The following is a 22,626-nucleotide window of genomic DNA, read 5'->3' on the forward strand; positions in this document are numbered from 1 at the left end:
TGTCATTTGCTTTATTCTTTCTGGTAATCAAAGTTGCATTAAATGCTAAGTGCCAGGGGAAAATGCATTAGACCATCTACAGGCATAATCCCAGAGACCAAATTCCCACATGCCATATTCCTACATGCAAATTACTATAAACCAAAATCCTACATGATTCCGATTCATGAATACCACATTCGAGTATTTTAGGGTATATCCTATGTATGTCATTATGTATAATATATAATAAAATATGAAGTATTTCATTCTCGAAGAATATCTTATAAGTTATATCAGTTATATCTAATATCTAAGCTGTAAAATTCTCAAATGTAAATAGTCAGTTTGACTATTAATAGTTTAGTTTAAATAAACAAATTCAATGAACCGACCTGTACCCCTAGAATCAGAATTTTTTCTCTACAGAAATAATTCTTTACTACACTTACGACGGGTACGCGGTAATAATGCCAGAGGTAAAAATGCCATAGGTAATAATGCCAGAGGTAAAAATGCTAGGGTGGTAAAAATTCCATTTTCATAAGAAACAAGTGTATCAAAACTTATAAACTATTCATCAAATTGTTGCTTTGCTGTTATGAATTACAGCAAACCCTCGTCAAAAACTTTTTGATTTTAATTATCATACCTATTACTATACCTAGAAATATGCTTTATCTGAACTGTGTATTAAATATGTAAACTCAAACTCTGAGCATTAATTTGTTAATATTCATAAATTTAGAAAAGCGTTGTATATCATGACTATGTTCGCTTTTTTTATTTCAATCATATAATCATATTTGATTTCCAATGATCTAGAAATATTTCGGATCTCAATATCATCTTGTGCAAGAATATCATAAATTTTAATCAATTTCTTGCTATGTCACTTTATTTTATAAATTTGTCATTCATTTTTTAATTTTTATGATCATAGGAATATGTTTTGTATATCTAAACTGTGCTTTCATTACGAAAAAGCTAGTATAAATAAGAATATCACGTCCAATGTTAATAAATTCTTCGCTTAATTTCCATCATATTTCCTTCTGGCATTTTTACCTCTGGCATTTTTACATATGAAGTTATTTTTCCTCTGGCATTTTTACCTCTGGCATTTTTACTTCTGGCATTATTACCTATAGCATTTTTACCTCTGGCATTATTACCTGGATTCCTTTCGATGACCTATTGTACATTCATGTTATCGAAGGAATGAATAACTGTCATCTCGAGCTAATAAAGTAATGTTGATTTCCAAGGGATCAGTCGAACCAAATGCACCTGAGAACACCCAAATGACCATGGTACCAAGTGATAATACAACTAACAACACATCCTGTACCTGACTGAGCAGTTGATTTTGGGTCCGTATCGCCAATGCTCATCGTAGGTTCTCAGCGAAATAAGTTTGGGGGGATTCGGTTCAAACAACACCATGCTCATTTGGGAAATGGTGAAAAGCTTGACAGTGCAATAATCAAAGTATTGAACACTTCCTTCGATGTAATACGACAAGCCATTAAGTAGCAGTGTTGTCATAATGGGAAACACAGAATCGCTGAATTTTCCAAAAACACAGAATTTTCACCATAATTATATAGTAACCCAGTGTTCTCCATTAGGGGTTTTTAAGGGGCAGCCCGCCCTTTAATTTTCATGTTCGCCCCTGTAAAAATTGTCCGCCCTTATGAAAAGATTGCTGCCCCTGTAGCTGACATCGTTTGAAAATCCGTCAGTGACGATCTTCGGTTTAATATCACCAGCGATTATTTTCTCCTACACACAAACATTACAGGTATGTCAATAATTGTATGAATAGTAAGTCAGAAAAACGCTTCATGCCATAAAAACTTATTACATATGTCAATAATTGTAGAGACGGCTCATGCACAGAGCCACACAGCACTGCACAGGTAGGCCTATAAATATCCTGGGATTTCCCGGTATGTTAAAAATTAAAAAAATCAATGAGCACGAAAGTCATAATAAGTTAAACACTGCTGAACTCAGCTGCTGAATTAACGAAACCTGTGGCCTTAATTTTTCAAGTCTCAATGCCCGTACAAATACTTTTATTATGATTAGCAAAATATTTTTCAAACAGCAGGTAACCAAATGGAAATGAATAAATGCTCATTGAGCTTTATTGACAAATCTAGCTATATGAATGGAAGAACATTTTATGCACGTAGGATTACCAATCTCCATCCGAAAGGTGCTTCAAGCAAACTGCCGACGATCGATTTCTAGCCAAAGGCTATTAAAATTACCAAACTTAAACTAGTTGATTATGACCCAAAATACTGGAAAACGCATCTGAGCACCTACAAATAGACAATTTTTACAGGGGGAGGGCCCCCATTCCCTATTAGTGCTTGTGCCCTCTTGTGCCCTCGTTTTCTTAGTACGTACCGCCCCTACGAATTTTTTTTCAATGGAGAACACTGTAACTGGGTTTTCCCACAAGGATACCCGCTGTCGGACAAGTCATCAGACCAATTGATGTGTCAACTCCGAATCCCACTATTTGCACGCAATTTGCCAGTTGCCACCTGCAGCAGCAGTCAGATAGTTGGAAAAAGAGACCGGCACCAGAGGGCAAACATCGCGTATCGAAGTTAATCGAATATTTGCAAACTTATTCCAACCGAATATTATTAGTTCAGGGAATGACCAGGAATGACCACGGTTGCAGTATGTCGGGTCGTAGGTTCAGATGGCTGCAAATTGCAATCTGCTATTTTCGCCTGATATCATCATTTTGGGATATTTCTCTTGTTGATCGTTTGACCACATACCTCAAATTGGACTTTTAAATTAAAGGCTTATCAGTGGTCACAACGCAGAACTCGATGCGGTCTACCCCCGACGCACTGCCTTTTATTCTCCATTTTTCTTGTAGGGAACTATGGTTGGTTTGTTGAGTGACGATGATGATTTATTATCGCATACCGGGTAGTGGAAATGAAAATATGCATCCAGAGCGTTGTCCAACAAACGGTATCCTGGCAGGAAAACTCAGTTATTACTTAAAATGAAAATGAAGAAATTCAATTTTTTTTAATTCTGTGATTCCGCGAAATGACAACACCGATTAAGAAATACATGCCTAAGAATTGAAATTAACTAAGAATAAAGATAGACATGTTTAAACTAAATCTAAAGACAAACCATCAATATCTGCAAAATAATAAGTTCCTAAAAATATTTTTATTCCATCAGAATAGATACTCCTATAGAATTAAATACAATAGCCCAAAGAGTGCATAGGCAAAAAGGAAGATTGAAAAAATTGATGACTTACGTTTATCAAAATGACTCGGTTTTCCATAGTGAAAATTTGATGTATCTTGGTCTTGCAGTGATTTCACAAGTGGTTCGTGTGGATGCATGAAATTCTCTTTCGGGTATCCCTTAAACCTGTAACTCTGTTCTTTCAATATTTCCTCTCTAGTTGGTGAAAAGCGACCAATATCACGCGGTGCATCTACAAAGGAATAAATAAACTTAGTCAAAAAGCAGCCTTAAGTCTCAGCCGTCTTAGGATTCTTTATGCGATTTAGGCTATGTCTTATATATTATTTTGCAGATTATTTTTCTATCAAACAAAAATCTGTTATTTGTGTATTTCATCACGATATAGTTTTAAAATAGCAGGCATCTTGTACTTTAAGGTAAAATCCTTAATACATAGATGAAACAATCCCGCAATCGAATTTGATACAATAAGATCTATTAAAATCAAACCACTGCGTTGCATCTGTTGACTAACAGCCATGGCAAGACGCCGAGTGGATGAAGTCCATGGGTTGACATCACACCCCCAGAATTGAACACATGGTTAGGCCTTCTACTAACCATGGGATTGGTACAAAAAAGGGACGTTTCATATTAAAAGGACAATTCATATTGGGGGAAGATGTGGCTGACACGGACCCCATCATTCAGTAAAACTATGCTGTTTCTGAGATTTTCGAGATTATGAGATACCTTCATTTCGCTGATAATGACTCTGAGCGTCGTGAAATCTCAGTCGACGAAACAATGATAAAATTCAAGTGCCGCCTTGGATTGAAACTGTACATAAAGAATAAGCACACTAAGTGGGGGATAAAGTTGTTTCTAGCTGCTGTGTCAGTAACTGGTTACGTTTTGAATTTCATCCCCTATACCGGTCAACGTTTACAAACCGATGTAGGCAAAACTACTCAATCAGTTCTCGATGTCGCGACTGTTTATCTGAACAAAGGGTATTTTGTGTTTACTGACAACTATTATACTAGCCCTGAGCTTAAAATGTGTTAGAACTAAAGAAAACTCTTCTTTCTTGAACTGTTAATTCAAATCAAAAAGGACTACCAACAACTATGGGGAAGTCTTGTGCAGACGTTAAAAAATTGAAAGTCGGTGAAAGCCTAAAAAAATGAATGGTTACATTTTGGCGATAAGCTGGAGAGATAAGCGTATTGTAAATCTGCTGACCATGAAATGTGATCAAGAAATTACCAGGATAACTAAACGGGGTGCTGAGAGATTATCAAACAAAAAGCAATTGTTTTGTATAATACATATATGGGTGGGGTCGACCTATCTGACCAGCGTGTATCATTGTACCGTAGACAAGTCCAGGACCTGGTATAAGCAATTGGTTTTTCACTTATTTCAGCTTTCACTAGTACAAGCCTATATTGTGCACAGTGAGCTGTATCCTGCATCAGATATGAAAGAATTTGACATTTTCTCGGATGTAGCCAACGAGCTTGTGGGTGGTCGTACATTCACTTTCAAAAGGGTCAACCAGTAGAAACACCCGATGAGCGCCGCATGAACAGACAGCTTGAACATGTACCAGTCCACAAGTGTATTGCGCACCTTCAACCAGTAGAAACATGTTACATATGCTGTGAATGTAAAAAACGAATGTGTCCTGATCCCTGTTCTCGGTGGTACCATTATCTGGCTAAGTACGACTTTGATGATCCTGCAAAACAGGGGGCAGCACCAGTAAGGAAAAAAGAAAATAAACAATTGAATTGTTTGCTTTTGGTTTGATAATTTGGCTTTATTAGTTTATAAACTCATTATTATTGTTATATAGTGACACGTTGAACAAAAAACAGTGACTTTACATGAAAACAAAAATTCATTGTTTTTACTCATTAGTTTATTTCGGGAAATATTTCACTGATAAGAAATAATTGTGTGTTAAAGCAAATAATCACCAAGTATTTAATATATTTGTAGGTTTGTTGATATATTATGGTTCTCCACATGTGTAGAATTATGTATGTATGTTATTTGGTGATAAAATAATAAATTTACAAAGGCATATTTCTTCAAACAATTTGTTGTATTCCATGGTATCCTCCTAATGGGAATATTTGTCATGAACTTTGAAATTTCATCCCTGTGTGGTAGACATTTACGATCTCTAACAGAAAAACATAACCTTTGTGGACCTGAATGCAATTGTCTATTTAGAGCTATAAATCGGATCCGTTTTCTACTATCTGCGATCACGTAATGACTTTTTGCGCGAGTTGTTACTTCGCGCAGAATAAACCTGCGCAAGCTGTGATGAACAGGTGCGCGAGTTGTGATGAACAGATTTTACTTTACTCAATTGATTATGCAGGAACTGTTAAAACATCAATATTAATAAGAGTAAGATTTTCCACTATTTGAATTTGTCAAGAAGCGATATTTAGATACGTTGTTATTTGTAAATTATCGCTAAAAAGTAAAGATTTGATGGTTATGATTTTATATGCCTAATGACGATGATTATATTGATGTAGTGTATCAAACTTGTAAATTGTAGTGTATCAAAATAGTGATACGGTACGTGAAAAGTAGCTTAATTACCTTTATCTGTTTATTAATCCTAATGTCATGAAATAATCCTGGTCTTGTTATATGATTACATTAGTGTATTCCAACATGTGCCCAAGACGATGTCCTAACGTAAACTGAACGGTTCTGTTCTGGCCCAAGCTTATATTTTATTAATTCTATCGCGCGCACGAACTTTATTACATTTGATTGTGCGCGCGAACTTAAAGCCCGGCGCACACGAGGCAAATTTTAGTCGTCGGGTTGCGACCGATTTTATCTCACGAAATGCCGCACACCTCGTTGAAATATCTAAAAATATTAACCATTTTTTATCACTTTCACTTATCCACAAAGAATAACCGCATATCCTGATTTCTTCAAAAATTTCTCAGCATACTTCGTTGCCATATGCCACGCATGTCATAGGTCTACAGTCATCTTTTTTGAGTCTGTATCCATGTCGTTAATCATTGGTCGTTGAGCGTTGGTCGTTTTCCGTTGTAAATGATGTTGTAAGTGATGTTAAGTGTTTGAAGAATCAAAGAATACTGTTTAATGTGCTGAGAAATTGCAGATTTTTATACGGTACTTCTATCATTGTCTTCAGAGTTTTAAGAACAATTAGTTTACACAGCTCTTCTAGATACAATGACTATTAAGAAATTAGGGTTCCTGGTACGATTGGCAAACATTGTGCCAGTATTTTAAAATAAATGGGCGAATGGGATTACTATTTAGGCACATGCCACAATTTCTGCTTCGTTAAACATTTTGGCTACTTATTGTAAGAATTACTCGCATTTGAAACTAAAAGAATACCGGTATCGATAATAATGATTTCTTTGTTCGTTACCTCAGGTGCCAACACTGGACCGGTACTTAGTTTAAAAATGCATTTACATAGTAGTTTATACTAGACTTATAATTAGTTAACGGCAGAAATTTATAATAAATGTGTATATACATAGTAATCAAGTTATATCCAGTCAGGCGTATTCCATCCGACGGCGCCAGGTGCCTTCAGAAAATGATGCCGGTCTGCTCTCCTTCTCAACCGCACCAAAGAGATTACATACCATTTTTCCAACCCTCGAATTCATTTATTTTAACTTATCCAATGATCACAATTCCCATAATGAACGGTATTTAATTTTGTGTTAATAGTAATATACAATATAAGCCGAAATATCATCTTTCTTATTTATGTTCTTTATCATAATTAGTACATTCAAATTTAAACACACAAACTTTTAATAATTAAGATAATAAAACTCTTTAATATTACTCTTTAATATTACTCCTTAATAATCGATTTATCAGACTAAGGGTCAGCGAGTGTTTCATAAAGTATATTTCATAATTGCTCATTTCCACGAATTCTTCTCATGACTACAGCGCCGTAATTACCTTCAGATGATTTAGATTGCTCGCCTGATACAAGTATGAATGTTTCAGACAAACAACCATCAAGGCGGATAATGTATTATCTTGCATAACGAAACAATGCATGTATTCTCCCAGGACATACCAAGAAACCTACGTATATAAATGGATTGATCTTTTTGAGAATACAATTCAGCTGCGAATCAATGACTTATCTATTGACCTAAAAGACAATTTTAATAATTAGATTAATGCAAATGATAAATATCAAATATAATCATATGTATATAATGCAGGTAGGAGAACGAATTTTTGGCAAAAAATTAGGGCTTCCTTAAATTACAAATAGAAATGCTGACGAACTCATTTTCTTAGCTGTCGGGTCTAAAAATTACTTGTTTGTATAATTATCTAAATACTTTATACATAAGTGCCCGGCTATGTGTAAAATAAACTTGGGGAAAATGAGAAATTAGGTATAATTTTTTGTCCTATATCCCGCAATAAATGAATCCAAAAACTAGAAAATGCTAACTACAGACCACTAAAAGATACAGTGAAATCTTTTTTCCCTTCAATCTGTGGGTGTTTAACATTAACGTTTAACGTGTTATTTTGATATTTTTTTATATACATGTATAATGTTTAGTCAAAGTGTTTACACGTGTATGACTTCATTAGTAATGAACAAAATTGTTATTTAAAACTCGTCTTTTCTCTCGATCAGTATACGTGTATTTAATGTTCTCTGCTAAAATGTTTGTAGATATCTCGCATATGTACGCTAACAATTCCAAACACAAGCAATTTATACTCGTTTATTGTCACTCACGTTACACGTATTCAACTCTTGTCATAGGTAATTAATTACCCCTAGTTTGTTTTGCTTTTTTAATCCTCTTAGTTTGCTTCTGTCCTAATTACTTACATTTGTGGCGGACTTCGTTTTTTTTTGTCTGTTTGTCATTGTCGAGAAATCCTTTGAAAAAAATTGTCACTTTTATCCCGCTCGCCCGAAAAATCATTGCACTAATTAGAGGTGAAATAAAATCCACGCGCCCGCAACGGAAGTCTTAGATAGTACGAAGTACCGGGTCTAATTACCTCGCGCAACTGATCATGAAAATATCCTAGCTGCGCAAAGTAACAAATCGCGCAACTGCTCATTACGCGATCGCGTAACTGGTTCGCGCAGATCGTCAGTTTCTGATCTTTACATACCTGCTATTTACGATAAGTATTTTACCGGGACACTGTTGGCAAAAATAACCCCATTAGAAATAAGTAAAGTACCCAAAAGTAAAAAGAAAATAGAAAAGTGCTAAAGGGTTAAGCATAAGAAAATACTAGTTGACCAAAGGCCCTGATGCTCGATATAAAAAAGCTCGACAAAAAATTAGGCACGGTTGGCCTATGGATTGAGATTGAATGCAATAAAAGGGAATGAGAATTTTGAGAAAGAAAGAATCATTTTAGCCAGGTCCATTTTCAATCCACACTATCGATAAAACGTCAGTACGTAATTACCAGGTATTCACTTGACCTTTTTAACAAATAATGTTTAGGTTTACATTGATATCTGGTGGATTTGTCCGCAGTAGATAAACTCGGCGGGAAGCGTTTCTTAAGGGACACATTATTTTCATATCATCTCGATAATAGAAAAACGCAAAGCAGAAACAAATTCCATAAAGGACCATGGGTCCAGAAGGATCAACTGAGCTAGTAGATTTAACTTGAGCACAAAAATCAATTTGTTCGCAGATTTCCAATAACATATTCTGATGAAATCATGGTGCGCTGTGTAGTAAGCATCTTCAATTTTGAAGATATACATGGTAAGGGGTTTTCCTTATGACTCCCTAGCACTGAACTGAATTGAACGGGAAGTCTTTCCCAATGTCATTTTCTACTTGACACAGCAGTTATCTGTAGTAATGCGCAGTCGACACAAAACTTATGTAGTATATAGAAAAGATATTTATGAATTCTTTGTTCTTGCCACCAGGGGAGTTAAACATTGAATACTATACGATTTTTCTATTTCCATAGGTACTTATGCATATTTTGTAATCACAAGCAATTGCTAAGTTATAGCTTATGACATTTTCTATTATTGTTATTGTTGTGAGTTTCGATATCATTGATTTTGGTACATGGTAACCAGGGGACGTTGAAGAGTAGAAATTCTTCCGAAAGAATATTCCAATTGCTACATATATTGTGTGCACGAAAAAGCATCGTGTTGATAAGACATCGTGTTGCTTTTTCGTGCATACAATATATGCAGCAAATTGGAAAATTCTTTCGGAAGAACTTGATTTTCTTAAGAAATTATTCAAACTTAATGGTTATCCTAGCCATGTTTTTGATCACTGCGTTAAAAGATTTCTCGACTCTTAATTCGTTACCCAGCCTAAAACCGTCGATGAGAATAAAGTTTCTCTTTTCATTTCCATACCCAATGTGGGTTTCCCGTCTATTCTATATGCTCAAAAATTAAAGAAACTGTTCAAATCGAATTTTGAAACAGACCTTCAATGTTCGTTCGTAACCACTAAGATTAAGAATTTCTTTTCACTTAAAGGCTGAGGAGCAGTATTAAAGCCGACTCAGTTGTCAGACTACCCATATCACGTGATACAATCCGTTACCATGGAGCTCTGCCACTCTAGTACACATTTTACAGTTTCTCTGAAACTAGGCCAATTTCATTGATTCTTTTTGTCAAGGAGGTGTATGAATCCATGCCTGGGCAGATCCAACAGTCAAATCTGAGCTAAATCTAGCCAATTATGAAATTAAGCCGTTTCTTTGGAAGTTTTCATGGGTATTTTAAATAGGTGATTGACAGAGTAGGCGGGATTTAGTACTGTCTATAGTTGGCACTTGCTCCACTTCCACAGCTGTGCGTTTAATTCATAACCACAGCACAGAAAATGATATTCATAACGCATATAGATTACCTTTCAAATTTCATAAAAATCGGTTGAAAATTGACGAAAATAGAAATTTCATTTTAATTTTGCCTCATTTATTGAAAAAATTAAAAATCACTACTCATTCTATCCAGGTATGTTTCCGTTTTATAGCATATGTATGAATTAATGAGGTTTCATTAGTAAGTTAGTTTTTTTCATTGCCACTTGTGGCCCATATAGTCCTGATGCTCAGGATTCGGGAACCACTCTCGCACACGCTTAATTACACATTCAGATAAGATATCTCGGCGATGCCACACACAATTTTTCTTGTTTGGCCTAATCTGGAGAAAATACATTTTCTTAGTCTTATATCTATTATCCATAAATGCATCCCTATGAAACAACATAGTCCAAAACTTCTTGTAAACAGATTTTCTTCGTCTGTGGTTCAACCCATGCGGTTGTCCAGGCTCACCCTCCCACCATAACTGCTTATTTGACATATCTGTTACCGCATTTTCCGGCCAATAAGCCGATTTTCTAGCCTCAGATTTTTACCCAAAATATCGTGATCGGCTTATTGGGCGGATAAGATCTGACATAAAAAATCACTTCCCGATCTATGCCACTCTAATGCTCTCAATGATCGTCAAAATCAAGAAAAGTGGTCGATATTTATTTGAGGTCATTATTTACAACCAATTATAATCTATTTTGAACTATTTTATTTTTACTTTGATTGTTCCATCACCGCACAGCGGCAATGGTATACATTTTTATTACGCGCGAGTTCATCGTACTACCACGTGTCAGTTCATACATTAGTATATATGCAAATCAGCAGTGAGCCGCGTACTGCGTGTATGGCTGTGTGTATAGTAATCAGCTGAGTGAGCCTATATATAGCACAGTCACTCGGCGATGATAGTATACACAGCACTCTCACACATCGGCGGGCGCTACTGTCAGCCTCTTAAATCGTCAATTAAGACGAACTAATTGACAAATCAGTGAATTAAAATCTCTGATGAAGGGCCTCCGCTTATTGGGCGAAGCTTTATGAAATCCATGTATTTTAGGCTAAAAAACTGCCCTCGGCTTATTGGCCGGAAAATACGGTATGCATGGTCGACAGTAATACAATTCACTCTGGCGCTTCAGGATTTTGTCCAATCTGAAAGTGGCTTTCGTCTTCATATCCCATTTCTTGTGTCACTTCTTCAATATCCTAGCCATTAAAACTCATAAAACCCTTGATGATTTCTTCTTGTTCATGGGTTACTCTGATAAATAAGGTATGTTTTTGTTCCTTTTCATTTGTCTCCATCATTATTGGACTACCAGAATCATGTTCGTTTGCTGCTGATTCAGCCATCTTCAGAACCTATATTGAACATTTATTTCCTTGCTATATTCATTGTAACCCGTTTTGGATTTAAGCTGATGGTATATTTAGGGTAACCTAGGCTAATGAGTTAAAAAGTTAATTGACCATATCCATTTAATATAGTGTTTAAACATTTCCCAAAGATGATATGATGTAAAGACACTTGCTCATTTCATTTCTCTCACTTATTGCGAACACACTTACAACCATGAGCACGACATGTAAACGCTTATCTTTTAAAATTGAGATTCCTGGAGATGAAAGTATTAACACGTCAATTCTACAGAAAATTCTGAAAGTTCGGGAATCATTGATGAAAAGTTCTATGACATCAATTAACAATGCTGTGATAATGGAGAATCTTCTGGAATGTTGGTTGACGAAAAATTCTCCAGAAACTATCGAGATGAATGTTACTAATTATGTGTCCACCGATAAGAATAGCGTCAATCAGAAGATATTTGTGACATGTGAATCCGCACTGACAAAGTTGGTTGAGATGGCCGGGAAACATTTTCGTTTCCGTGACAGTAAGGTGTCCGTTAAGAAGGTCTATTACCATGGACATGTCCCACGTGTACATTTGAACTGTAATTGGAAGAGGAAAGCTCATTCATTTGTATGGACATCGTCATCATACCTTCCAAATGGGGAATTTCAGATGTGAACATGTCATCAGATGTGAACATGTCACCAAGGCTGATGATGATGTAAGCCAACGACACGAACGCCTTGGGACCGAGCAGATATATCTGAGATCTACTGAAGATCACAAGGACTTAGAAATTAGAATCCACTGTCATGACAATAGTGCCACGATCAACAAGTTTGTTTGAGATCAGGGATCCATCAACCAAAACGATACCTGGCACGAGATAAAAAATATAGTGAGAAAATTAGATAAAATAGGAAAAGGTGCTAAAAAACATCATGGAAAAACCTGGCATGAACAACTACACGATAAGGCTCAACCAATTGGGATGCACATTCAATGTGCGGTTTGAAATTGCAACCAAAATGAAAAAACACTATTGGACTACTTGGACAATATAATTTGTCATTATAAAAATGACTCCTATCATCCAGTCTCGTTGCAAAATTGACGCAAATTATGAACCATCAAGAATAGTGATAACCTCTCCTGTTGCTGAAAACCTACTTAATAAGCTAATCAAGTCGACATATATGTATTTACAACCTGAATCTTTTGTCTTGGGCAGAGATTCTTTTTATGTGGAAAGCTTCAATAATGTGATGAACTTATTTCAAAATAAACGCATATCGTTCTCTGACCAACAATATCTAATGCGAGCGAATTTAGCAGTCTGCCACTGGAATGAAAATGTTGACAGAGCCTACACCAGCATGTATATGAAACTAGGAGGTACAAGGACTAGGCAAAGACAGAAAAAAGTTTATAAACCATGTTCTTTTCAATATCGGGCTAATATTTGGCAAAGTTTTGTGAATCATATCTATTCGGAATGATATCAAAATCAAATCTTTCACATTGATAATCAATGGTCTTGGTAAGTTTTCTCTATAGGCCTATTATGACTTTGCTAGAGTATTTTCCCTATAATCGTTGTTGAATTAATCCTTGGTTGGGACATAAAGCTAATTGGCTATGACAGCTTATCTGGCTTGAAGCAATAACCTCAATTAAGTACACAAAAACAAACAAGTGAATAGTGAGGTGGTGGGATGTGGCTTATTCTCTACACTACTGAAAATCTCAAGTGTTTGCCACCCGGTTAACTAGCCTCCGTACTCCTCAGCCTTTAAATGTCCGACTCCTAAATCCTTGAAAGCTATGGTTGTCTACAAGTACACTTGTTTGTGTGATATAAACACTGCCTATATAGGTAAAACAAAAAGACACCTAGTATCAAGAGTTAAGGAGCACAAACTTAAGACTTCAGCAATTGGCCAACATCTGGGAATTGCTAGGTGAAAGGGTCAGCGACAAGGAAACATTAAATTAGCTCTCCATAATTCTTAACAATTAACCCAATTTTTAAGATAGGATATAATCAAAATACACTGAACAAGGTAAGATCTGTCTAAAGCATTCAATAGGTGAGTAAACAAGTTGCTGTAATCTCTAATACGCCCGAAATCTCACCTTGAAGTGGGCTCTATCATTTCCTGGAAATTCCTAGAAAACAAAGATGGCAGACAGCTGCATGACAACAGTAGTAACAACAACAGCTGATGGACAAAGCCGCTCTCTGAGCCCTCGCGATGAGCTTACCAATATTGCCAACCAACAAAATACTGAGCCACACCCATCAATAAGCTCCCAACAGTCAATCTGGAGGAATAGAGGTAAGCCCCAACATTGGAGTGATGTCAGTAGTAATGAAGATAGCAAGTGGGATGTACGTATCGCACACAAGGAAGGTACTGTCTCTTCACTAGCTCATAGCCAAGAGGTTGCGGCCCCAGTAACCCCAGGGATTATCTCAAGAGCAGCAACATTAGCTGGGATTTGGAGATCTAACCTACCAATTGGCTCTAAAGAGACTGATAAAGACCAGGCTAAAGACCAACTTATACAGTGCGGACCTGAAACTAGACAACGTAAGCAGCCTGAACACCCAATGGAAGAGAGTGTCATGCCCAGAAACTCAAGGCACAAAAGAGGGGAAGATAACCCTGTCAACAACAATTCTGTCCCTGCATGTTCCAAATGTGCACTGAATATACCGGCCAGTGAGGGTTTTCATTACTGTCACTATTGCAAAAAGGCCATATGTAAGAGCCAAAGTCCCAATGGAACTGAACCTACAACGAGACAACGACACAGATTCCTGCTTAATTATAGCCTGTGAAAATCGTGAAACTGATAACACTAGCTCATTCAATAATCAAATGCTAGCCAAACTCGAGCAGATTGTGGCCAAACAAGATACTCTGTTAATTGAGATGGCCAAAAAAGCCGACAAAGTTTACTTTGACGAGAAGTTTACGACTGTAGATGAATGAAAAATAAAGAACATCAAATGGGGGTCTTAAAAATCTCAGAAGCTGAATTAAAGAAAGCCCACACCAAACTACAACAAGCCGGTCAAAATCCTGAGATTGATACAAGAATATCGGAAGTGTTAAATGATGGTTTAGGTAAATTAAGAGAAGAGATCTGGGAGACTGAATCTAGAAAAAGAAATATTATATTGTATAATATACCCGAGTCAACAGAGGCCGAGGGCAATAAGCGTAGCGCAAATGCCAGGCACGCAGTCAAACAATTTTTACTGCAGACCCTAAGTATGCATTCTGTTGGGGCTCCGAGACTTATTAACACGATAGGCATTTTCGACAAAGACAAGATTAGACCCCTCCGAGTGATCTTAGGGACAGAATACGATAAAGAAGAGATTGTCAACAAGTATACCGATTTGAAGAGAGAAAACCAGGAAATTCTTTTAAACATCAGTATGGCCAGTGATGAAACAATCAGTCAGCGTATGGAGTACAGCAAGCAGCGTCAAGAACTGGAAGAAAGACGAGCAAAAGGAGAAAAGGGCTTGACCATAAGAGGGAAGAAAATAATTCAAGCCCGTCAGCCCTTTTGTAAGTAAAAACGTCGGAAACGACAAAAATCATCCAGATAAAAAGAGTAAAATCCGCTACAACGATTCTGAATTAACCCTTCAACCGGCAAGTATTTTTCGGCCTGTGAGTGATTTTGGACCTTAAAAGGGGGAAACTAACTCAGTAGATATGAGGGATAAACCCATATTGCATGTATTTTATAAAAGCTCTTTTCATAAGCTTTCGAATGGTACCAAGTTTGCAAACTTTGGAGGTCACCTTCAGGGTCTGACCCCAAGGTAACAGATCGCAAGGTCATCCAGATTTTAGGGCCATCAATAATGAAGCACTGTCATCAGATTTATCCCGATGCGAATTCTCATCAGAATCTTTCATTTCTATGTCCAAAATATCAGCCAAACTCACTAGAGAACGTATTTAGTGCATTGGCCATTACTACTAACGATCTTTTCAACTTCGGAAATCTGACCCACGTGACACATGGTTTCTATACCCCTACTACATGCCAAATGTATGATATATCACTGATAGACATTGTAGGCCGTCTGGTGTCGCCATCTGCTCACAGGAAAATGAGTTAGAATGCTTCACTGAAATCAATACTTGACTATCCTATTCCTAGTTAAAAACCTGAGCTACGAAGGATTGATACAGAGGCCTGCATTTCATGAGCTATAGTTTTATACTCTAAGTATTACGAATTTCAATGAAAAATGGCAAACCATTCGGAAGATACAGGTCTTGAAATTCAGGACAAAAGTGAAGTTTTTGAGCACTAAAAAGGTCACACGACAGCCATCTTGCATCTGATCAACTGAATTTTTCTCATGCAGATGCACTATGGGTGGATAAAACATAAGTGAAAAATCAAGATAATTGATCAAAGCATTTCAAAATCTCCCTGAAAACTTCACACATGTGTAAAGTGCTGACAACAACGGCTGCCGGTCGGCCATTTTGATTCTGATTAAGCGAGTTTAGGCCAGTTTCTCAAGTGGGCTAAAAATGGGCTTGCTGACATAGTTTTACTGCGTCCTTAGTGGTTTTGTATTTCTCTGTAGGCCTAGTAGAATTAATTGAACCTTGAACTGATTAAGTTTTAAAGAGCTAAGAGAAGGTCGCAGAAAAAGTTCCTGCAGGGAAACAATTATTTCGTGCGAAGATACCTAAACCTAGGTTCGAGTTACAGTTACAATGTAACTTTCTTGTGACATTGTCTGCGTGGTGCACGTGGCAGCTTTAATTGATTGATTGAGCCATATAGGATCTGCTCATGATACGACCGGGAACATGACGAACCATGCTAGAATCTGAGCGTCGTATATATCAAATTTTAACGGGTTATTCGCGGCATTTGTATAAAAGCACGACTTACAGATAACTCGTAAAAATACTACGCACACATAATTCGTACATCAGTCGTAGTACAATTGTTGGTCCCCAGAACTACGACTTATGTTGGGTTGACTGTATTTCAAATTTTTGGGAAAAGCTCATATAAATTTGGCTGGCCTAATAAATACATAAAGCAACGATAAGGCGTAGGCCTACTTCCTTCAGATGACATTTCATTACAATCAGCTAATCAAGTTTAATACTGTCATAGAGACTGTCACGCCTGGCTCCCTGAAGAGACAGGGAATCATTTCAATTCAATTCAATTCAGAATTCATTTCATAGAAAAGCGGTTTAAAGAAATTGAAATTTTGAATAAACAGAACAAATATTTACAAATTTTAGAAAAAAGAGTGCTTTGCAAAATGCTGCTAACACAAGCACCTAATAAATTAAAAGAAAATATAAAGAATTTAAATAAAGTAAAGTCAAACGTTGTCAGCGCTATACCGCGCATGAATAGCAATATTAAGTCTGATCACACACATTCAAGCAAGTTTGGTGTGCGCTGCTAAAAAAACAAAACTGAAAAATAAAAAAATGAATATGACAGACTGATGTAGCACGAGAGAAACATCAGATTTCATTACTATATAAAAAGTGTAAAAATAGACTAAAATGAAAATCAAAACTAAGTAGGCCTATACCAAACATAGGCCTACAGGTCTGATGAATTCAGCACATTTTTCTTAATAACTTGATCATTAGATTTTTCAGAAACACAAGTAAATCGAATTTGATCTGGATCTTTTGGGATGGATGAAATTGATAAATTTCAAGAAAAGTCCATAGTGTAAACCCACTGTAGCCAGGCTGTATTTTCAATAAAGTAAGCAGACGGTTAGTTGCTATTGATTACAATGTAATGTTTAGGCCTTTAAGCAAATAATATCTACTAATATCAACTCATTATTCACAACTGATGATGTAATATGAGAGCTTTGGACATAAACAACCACCAGCTGACATGAGATCATAACCTAATTTTGACTAGATTTCAAACTTGTCAAACCTAGATGTCCATGCTCATATTTAGGGGAGGTTCGCCCAGATTCTGCCGACATGACAATATTGGAGCATTGATTGCAAAAGATTCACTCATTGGTAACACTTTCTCATATGTTTTCCTTCAACTTATATGCATATGCTTCCAAACTTCCAAAAGCAGCTAAATTTTCACCCCTTAGGCCTTATATATGCTAAAAGTTGTGACATTGCTTCTCTTTACATCTTATTTTCAAAACTTTTCTGTGCGAGTACTCCCAGGACCCAACATATGCGTGAGCACCTTTCAAAAAGTTCCACCTACATGAAAAACCTCCACTAAGAGAAACAAAACTGCCACTTGAACCTGCATAGCTTACTCTTATATTGTCTTTTAGTCTTGAATGCACTACAACTCATGAGGAATGCTAGCAGTTGATGATTTTGATGAAATTGAATGAAAGGCTAAAATCAATATTTCAAGCAGAATTCAAAACAAAAAACAATCATATCTAAGGAAATGAGCAAAAGCAAAATCAGCACCAATAATAGCAATTCATGTTTCATGCAAGTTAGCTAAATTTTTATACGGCTTAATCATTGCTAAGAATTAGTTTTTGTCATAGGCCTATCCCCTTAAAGACCACTTACAATCCCTTAAACAATTCATTCAGTCTGCTTATCATCAACCTTCTGAAGAGCAAGCCCAGTTTCAAACAAAAATCCTTAGAGTAAAACTGGGTCCTGGATAGGCTACTGGGAAGTAATTGACCAAGGTGCCTATTCCATCTTCTGACAGGATCCTTTCGGGAAGTGGAAATTGTTCGCGTTGTATAACTGCCTCAGTAGACAACCTCTAATACGGAAGTTGACCCAAAATTTGCAGGACAGAGAATTGGACCTGAACCTGTCATTGATGACGAAGTTTGAATCTTTGCCAAGAAGGGATGTAGGCCTATGCCCTATTCATGCATAAGGCCTATATTTGGTAAAAGACAAAGTGTTTTTGTGAAGGATAAATATAGGCCCTAACTATTCTAAAAAATTCAGCAATATGCGTCCATAACACCAGTTTGCCAGTCTTTGGTAATGCGAGCAGGATTGTTGGAGCAAAAGTTCATAACCTTATAAACAAAGCTATGATATACCTTGGCCAAGAATTTTGTTAAATTTCAAGACCAGCTTTTATTTGTAGGAATTTATGAAGCAAAATGTAAAAAGCAAAATGAATGGAGAAGCATTGAGGCAAAAATCTTTTTCAAACTCTTAATCTTTACCATTCAATGTAGCATTACCAACAATCCAAGACATTGTAATTTGCAACGTCTCTTATGATGACTGGTGCATTAGTAGGCCCATAAGCCGTGAGCACATGAGAGTTCTTGGCACAAGTTTTACCACAGGACAAATGAATGCATTTGAATTGCCACTGGTACCAGAAGTGACTCACTTTGCTTTGTTTGAACATTGTTAAGTATCCCACGATTGGTTTGCGTTGAACGTACTCTCTAATTAGGCAAATTTTACTCAGCCCTCATCTATGCCAATTTGGCTCAGGCCAATTGCGCCTCTGCGTGATTGCGGCTGTAAGTATAGATTTAAGAACTTGAGGCTCAGTGAACTTATTGTTACAATTATCAACTAGTTTTGGTTGACTCATTGTTATCCCCAAAACCATTTTTTAATCATTGCACCTTTGCAGCAATTCATAACTCTGTCACTTCTGGTGAATCACTGGAAAAATTCTCGTGAAAATCAAGAAATTGACAAGATTTTTTTTATGTTAATTTCATGACAAATGAATTTACTAAATCGCTAATATTTCAACAAGTAAACAACAAAATAATTTGAATAAATAACTAAATTAATAATTAAGTGAAGCATTCCGATGAAATTCAATAGGGTTAGAGATTTTATTACTGCATTAAATGTTTTGAAAGTTCTGAAGAGAAACTAAGCTTCATTCGGAAGTTATTTTGTACCAAAATTTTGTAGCAAAAAAATTAAATGCAACCAAAGACATCCATCCTCCAGGCTTCTGGGAAAAGGCAAATCCTTTAAGAATTTTTCTAGGTTGACTAGGTTGATATATTAGATCTGCCCTTGTATCTATTCAGCCGTTATCAACATCACAGTAAAAATTTCATTTAGACATAAATGACCACATCAGACCTCGAGGCAAACATTTTTCTCCTGTAACTTCTTAGCCTAAGTCAAAAGTTTGAGTATATAAGCCTCAATTTTGAGGCCTGAAGTCAAAATTCTGAGTTAAAAAGTCAAGAGATTTTTGGTTAAAACATTTGAAAAAAAAATCTGGTGGCTACAATGCTTCTCCATGAAAATGAGCAAAGCTTCTGATTATCTTCATTAGAATAGTATAGTTCTTTAAATGGCCCATGCAGACAACATGGAGTGACGACACGTACAATTTAAAATACCATCAAGTTGCCTACGCTGGTACAATCGTATTTTCCTACGAAGATATTCTTCATCCCAATCAGTCTAGAATTTAATCAAACATGTTTTGCATAAAAACTGAAAAGAAGATGTTTTAACAGCTGTATAAAGGATTATGATGTGATGACAAAATGGTAGGCCTACCAATTTAGTCAGGAGCAGATCTAGCCCCATATAGCAAATATCAGGACAGATGTCAGAACAATCCCGAAGAGGCATTCAGTTATTTCTGACAGAGCATTCATGCCCCACCATCTGGTGGTCGTACTTCCGGCGAATTTTCAAAAATAAATTTTGTTACCAGTCAAAATCTTTAATGGCGCTAAAAGAGTGTAAATGTGCTCCAAAAATCATGTAACATTGAAATTATGGGCGCTGCTTTATAGGCCTATTTCAGGATTAAAATTGACACCTCGTAACAAACTTCAACAATCGTCGGCAGTGTTTGGCTGCCCCAATATTTGTGGGTAGAGTAAAGCATTTCGGAAATAGGAGCGTTTCCTGCCTTTCTGTATAGGCCTAATATATGTTAAACGATGGAAGGTGCGCGTTAGTAATGCTCATAAAAAATGAAAATAAATTCTCGCACGCTCGAATTTATTTTCATTTTCTACTCACTCGCCCTCTCAACCTTTAATCTAGAACAACTATTCCCCAATTACTCTTAAAATTTCATGTTTTAAAAGTGAGAGTAAAATGTTAGCATAATAATCTAGATAAATAAGATCAAATATAGATTTCGGCAATAAAAAACCAATTTTAAACATAAAAAGTGTATGTTAAGTGTGAGTGAAATAATTCATATTTATAACAACGAATATTCATATTTATATGTGTTAAATTCTTATTTTTAAACATAAAAAGTGTGAGTAAAGTGTGAGTGAAATAATTCATATTTAACATTTCCCAGATTTCTCGGAGGGCGCTGGAGAGTTCATTTTGGACTGTGACGCCTCTAACTGGGCTATCGGAGGGGTGCTGTCACAACTACAACACGATGGTTCTGAGAGAGTGATCGAGTACAGTAGCCGCACGCTGAAAGGTGGAGAGGAGAACTATTGTGCCACCAGGCGCGAAATGTTGGCCTTGGTTGACATGAATGATCACTTCCGCCACCATTTACTAGGCAGGAAATTCAAATTTCGCACAGACCACGCAGCACTCAAGTGGCTACAAACCTTCAAAAACCCTGAGGTCCAAGTGGCTCGGTGGCTTGAACGCCTGTCGGAATATGATTTCGTGATCGAACATCGAGCTGGAAGCAAACATTTGAACGCAGACGCCCTGTCTCGCATCCCTAAGAGACAGAGGAAACATGGGGACTGCCCAACTTGTGGTGACACTGGTCCATCTATATACCAGGTGACTGCAAAACATCAGGGCGATTTGACAGCGCACTCCACTGGCTTGTCCAGGAACAAAATAATCGAGGCGCAAGTAAATGACCCCGAAATATCAGAAATTAGGGAGTTCTTGGCCGGAGATGGGGTCAGGGACAAGAAACGGCTACAACGGTGTGGTAGAACAGCGAGGAGCCTCTATAGTCTGGTTGAGCGTCTAGAGCTTTTAGATGGCATTCTTGTGCTTAAACCACTTCCGGGGGCTACCTCAACGAGACACCGAGTGGTACTACCCATTTCACTGACTGATGGAACCATAGGAGTCATACATCAGGGATTTGCGGGGAAACATCTCGGTACCAAAAAGACAGAGTGCAAAATTAGGGAAAGATTCTGGGTATTAGGCCTCTCAGCTAGGGTCAGGGATTTTGTTCGGGGCTGCAAAACTTGCCAAGAGTGCAAGTCCCCGTCCAAACTACCAAAAGCCCCAATGATGTCTACACCGGTAGGGCGACGCTTCCAGCGTGTACATATAGACATCGTGGGCCCATTACCGAGAACCCGCCGCGGCAACGTCTACATTCTAGTGGCTCAAGATGCATTCACTAAGTGGCCCGAAGCATGGCCAATTCGCACTGAAAAGGCCTCCGTGGTGGCACGTGCCCTTGTGAACGAGTGGGTCACCCGTTACGGCAGCCCTGAATCCATCCACTCGGACAAAGGCGCGAACTTCGAGTCGAAAGTTTTCATGGAGATGTGTAGGATCTTGGCTATTGAAAAGACCAGAACCACTGCCTACCATCCTATGGGCAATGGGCAGGTGGAAAATATCCTGAAGGCCATGCTGACTACAGCAGTCAATGAGTGTGGAACAAACTGGGACGAGGAACTACCTGCGTGTTTGATGGCATTTCGTTCAAGCGTCCAGCACTCCACTCTTGAAACGCCGTTCTACTTGATGTACGCCGAGGAAATGTCACTACCAATCGACATCAGCATAGGCTTGCCCGAGGACCACCAACCAAGGACTAAGTATGGCATGGACCTCTCTGACCGCCTCACTAAGTCACACAACATTGTTCGTGATCGACTAGTGATGGCACAAAGGCGTCAGAAAATGGACTATGACCGTTTCGCAAAACGCGGGGGTTACAAGGTCGGGGATCGCGTGTGGCTGATGAGCCATTTCTTGAAAAAGGACGAGGCATCTAAGTTCCACCGGAAATGGAAAGGGCCTTACGTCGTGACCGAGAGACTATCAGAGGTGAATTACAGGGTTGTCCTGGAACCAGGCGCCGATCCGAGGGCGGTGAAGAGAAAGCGGGTCGTGCACTTCAATGATATGAAACCGTGCTTCCTGTCTAGTGAGACCGTG

The 22,626-nt window shown here is 37.4% G+C and overlaps 1 protein-coding gene across 7 annotated transcripts in view; it reads right to left on the bottom strand.

The window, feature by feature from the left end:
- LOC141907612 (uncharacterized) overlaps positions 1 to 22,626 on the bottom strand; it is a 130,980-nt gene that overhangs the window by 97,520 nt on the left and 10,834 nt on the right. For 5 of the 7 annotated variants that reach the window (XM_074797313.1, XM_074797318.1, XM_074797311.1 and 2 more), the window contains exons 2-3: positions 19,881 to 19,956; positions 3,293 to 3,475 (exon numbers count right to left, since the gene is read on the bottom strand). In XM_074797313.1, coding sequence (XP_074653414.1) covers positions 3,293 to 3,475; positions 19,881 to 19,956 — 259 coding nt within the window. Of the gene's footprint in view, positions 1 to 3,292; positions 3,476 to 18,904; positions 19,039 to 19,880; positions 19,957 to 22,626 lie in introns of all 7 variants that reach the window. The other 2 variants (XM_074797316.1, XM_074797312.1) reach the window with 2 other exon arrangements.

Source organism: Tubulanus polymorphus, chromosome 6 (assembly GCF_964204645.1).
Source record: "Tubulanus polymorphus chromosome 6, tnTubPoly1.2, whole genome shotgun sequence".
NCBI lineage: Eukaryota > Metazoa > Nemertea > Palaeonemertea > Tubulaniformes > Tubulanidae > Tubulanus > Tubulanus polymorphus.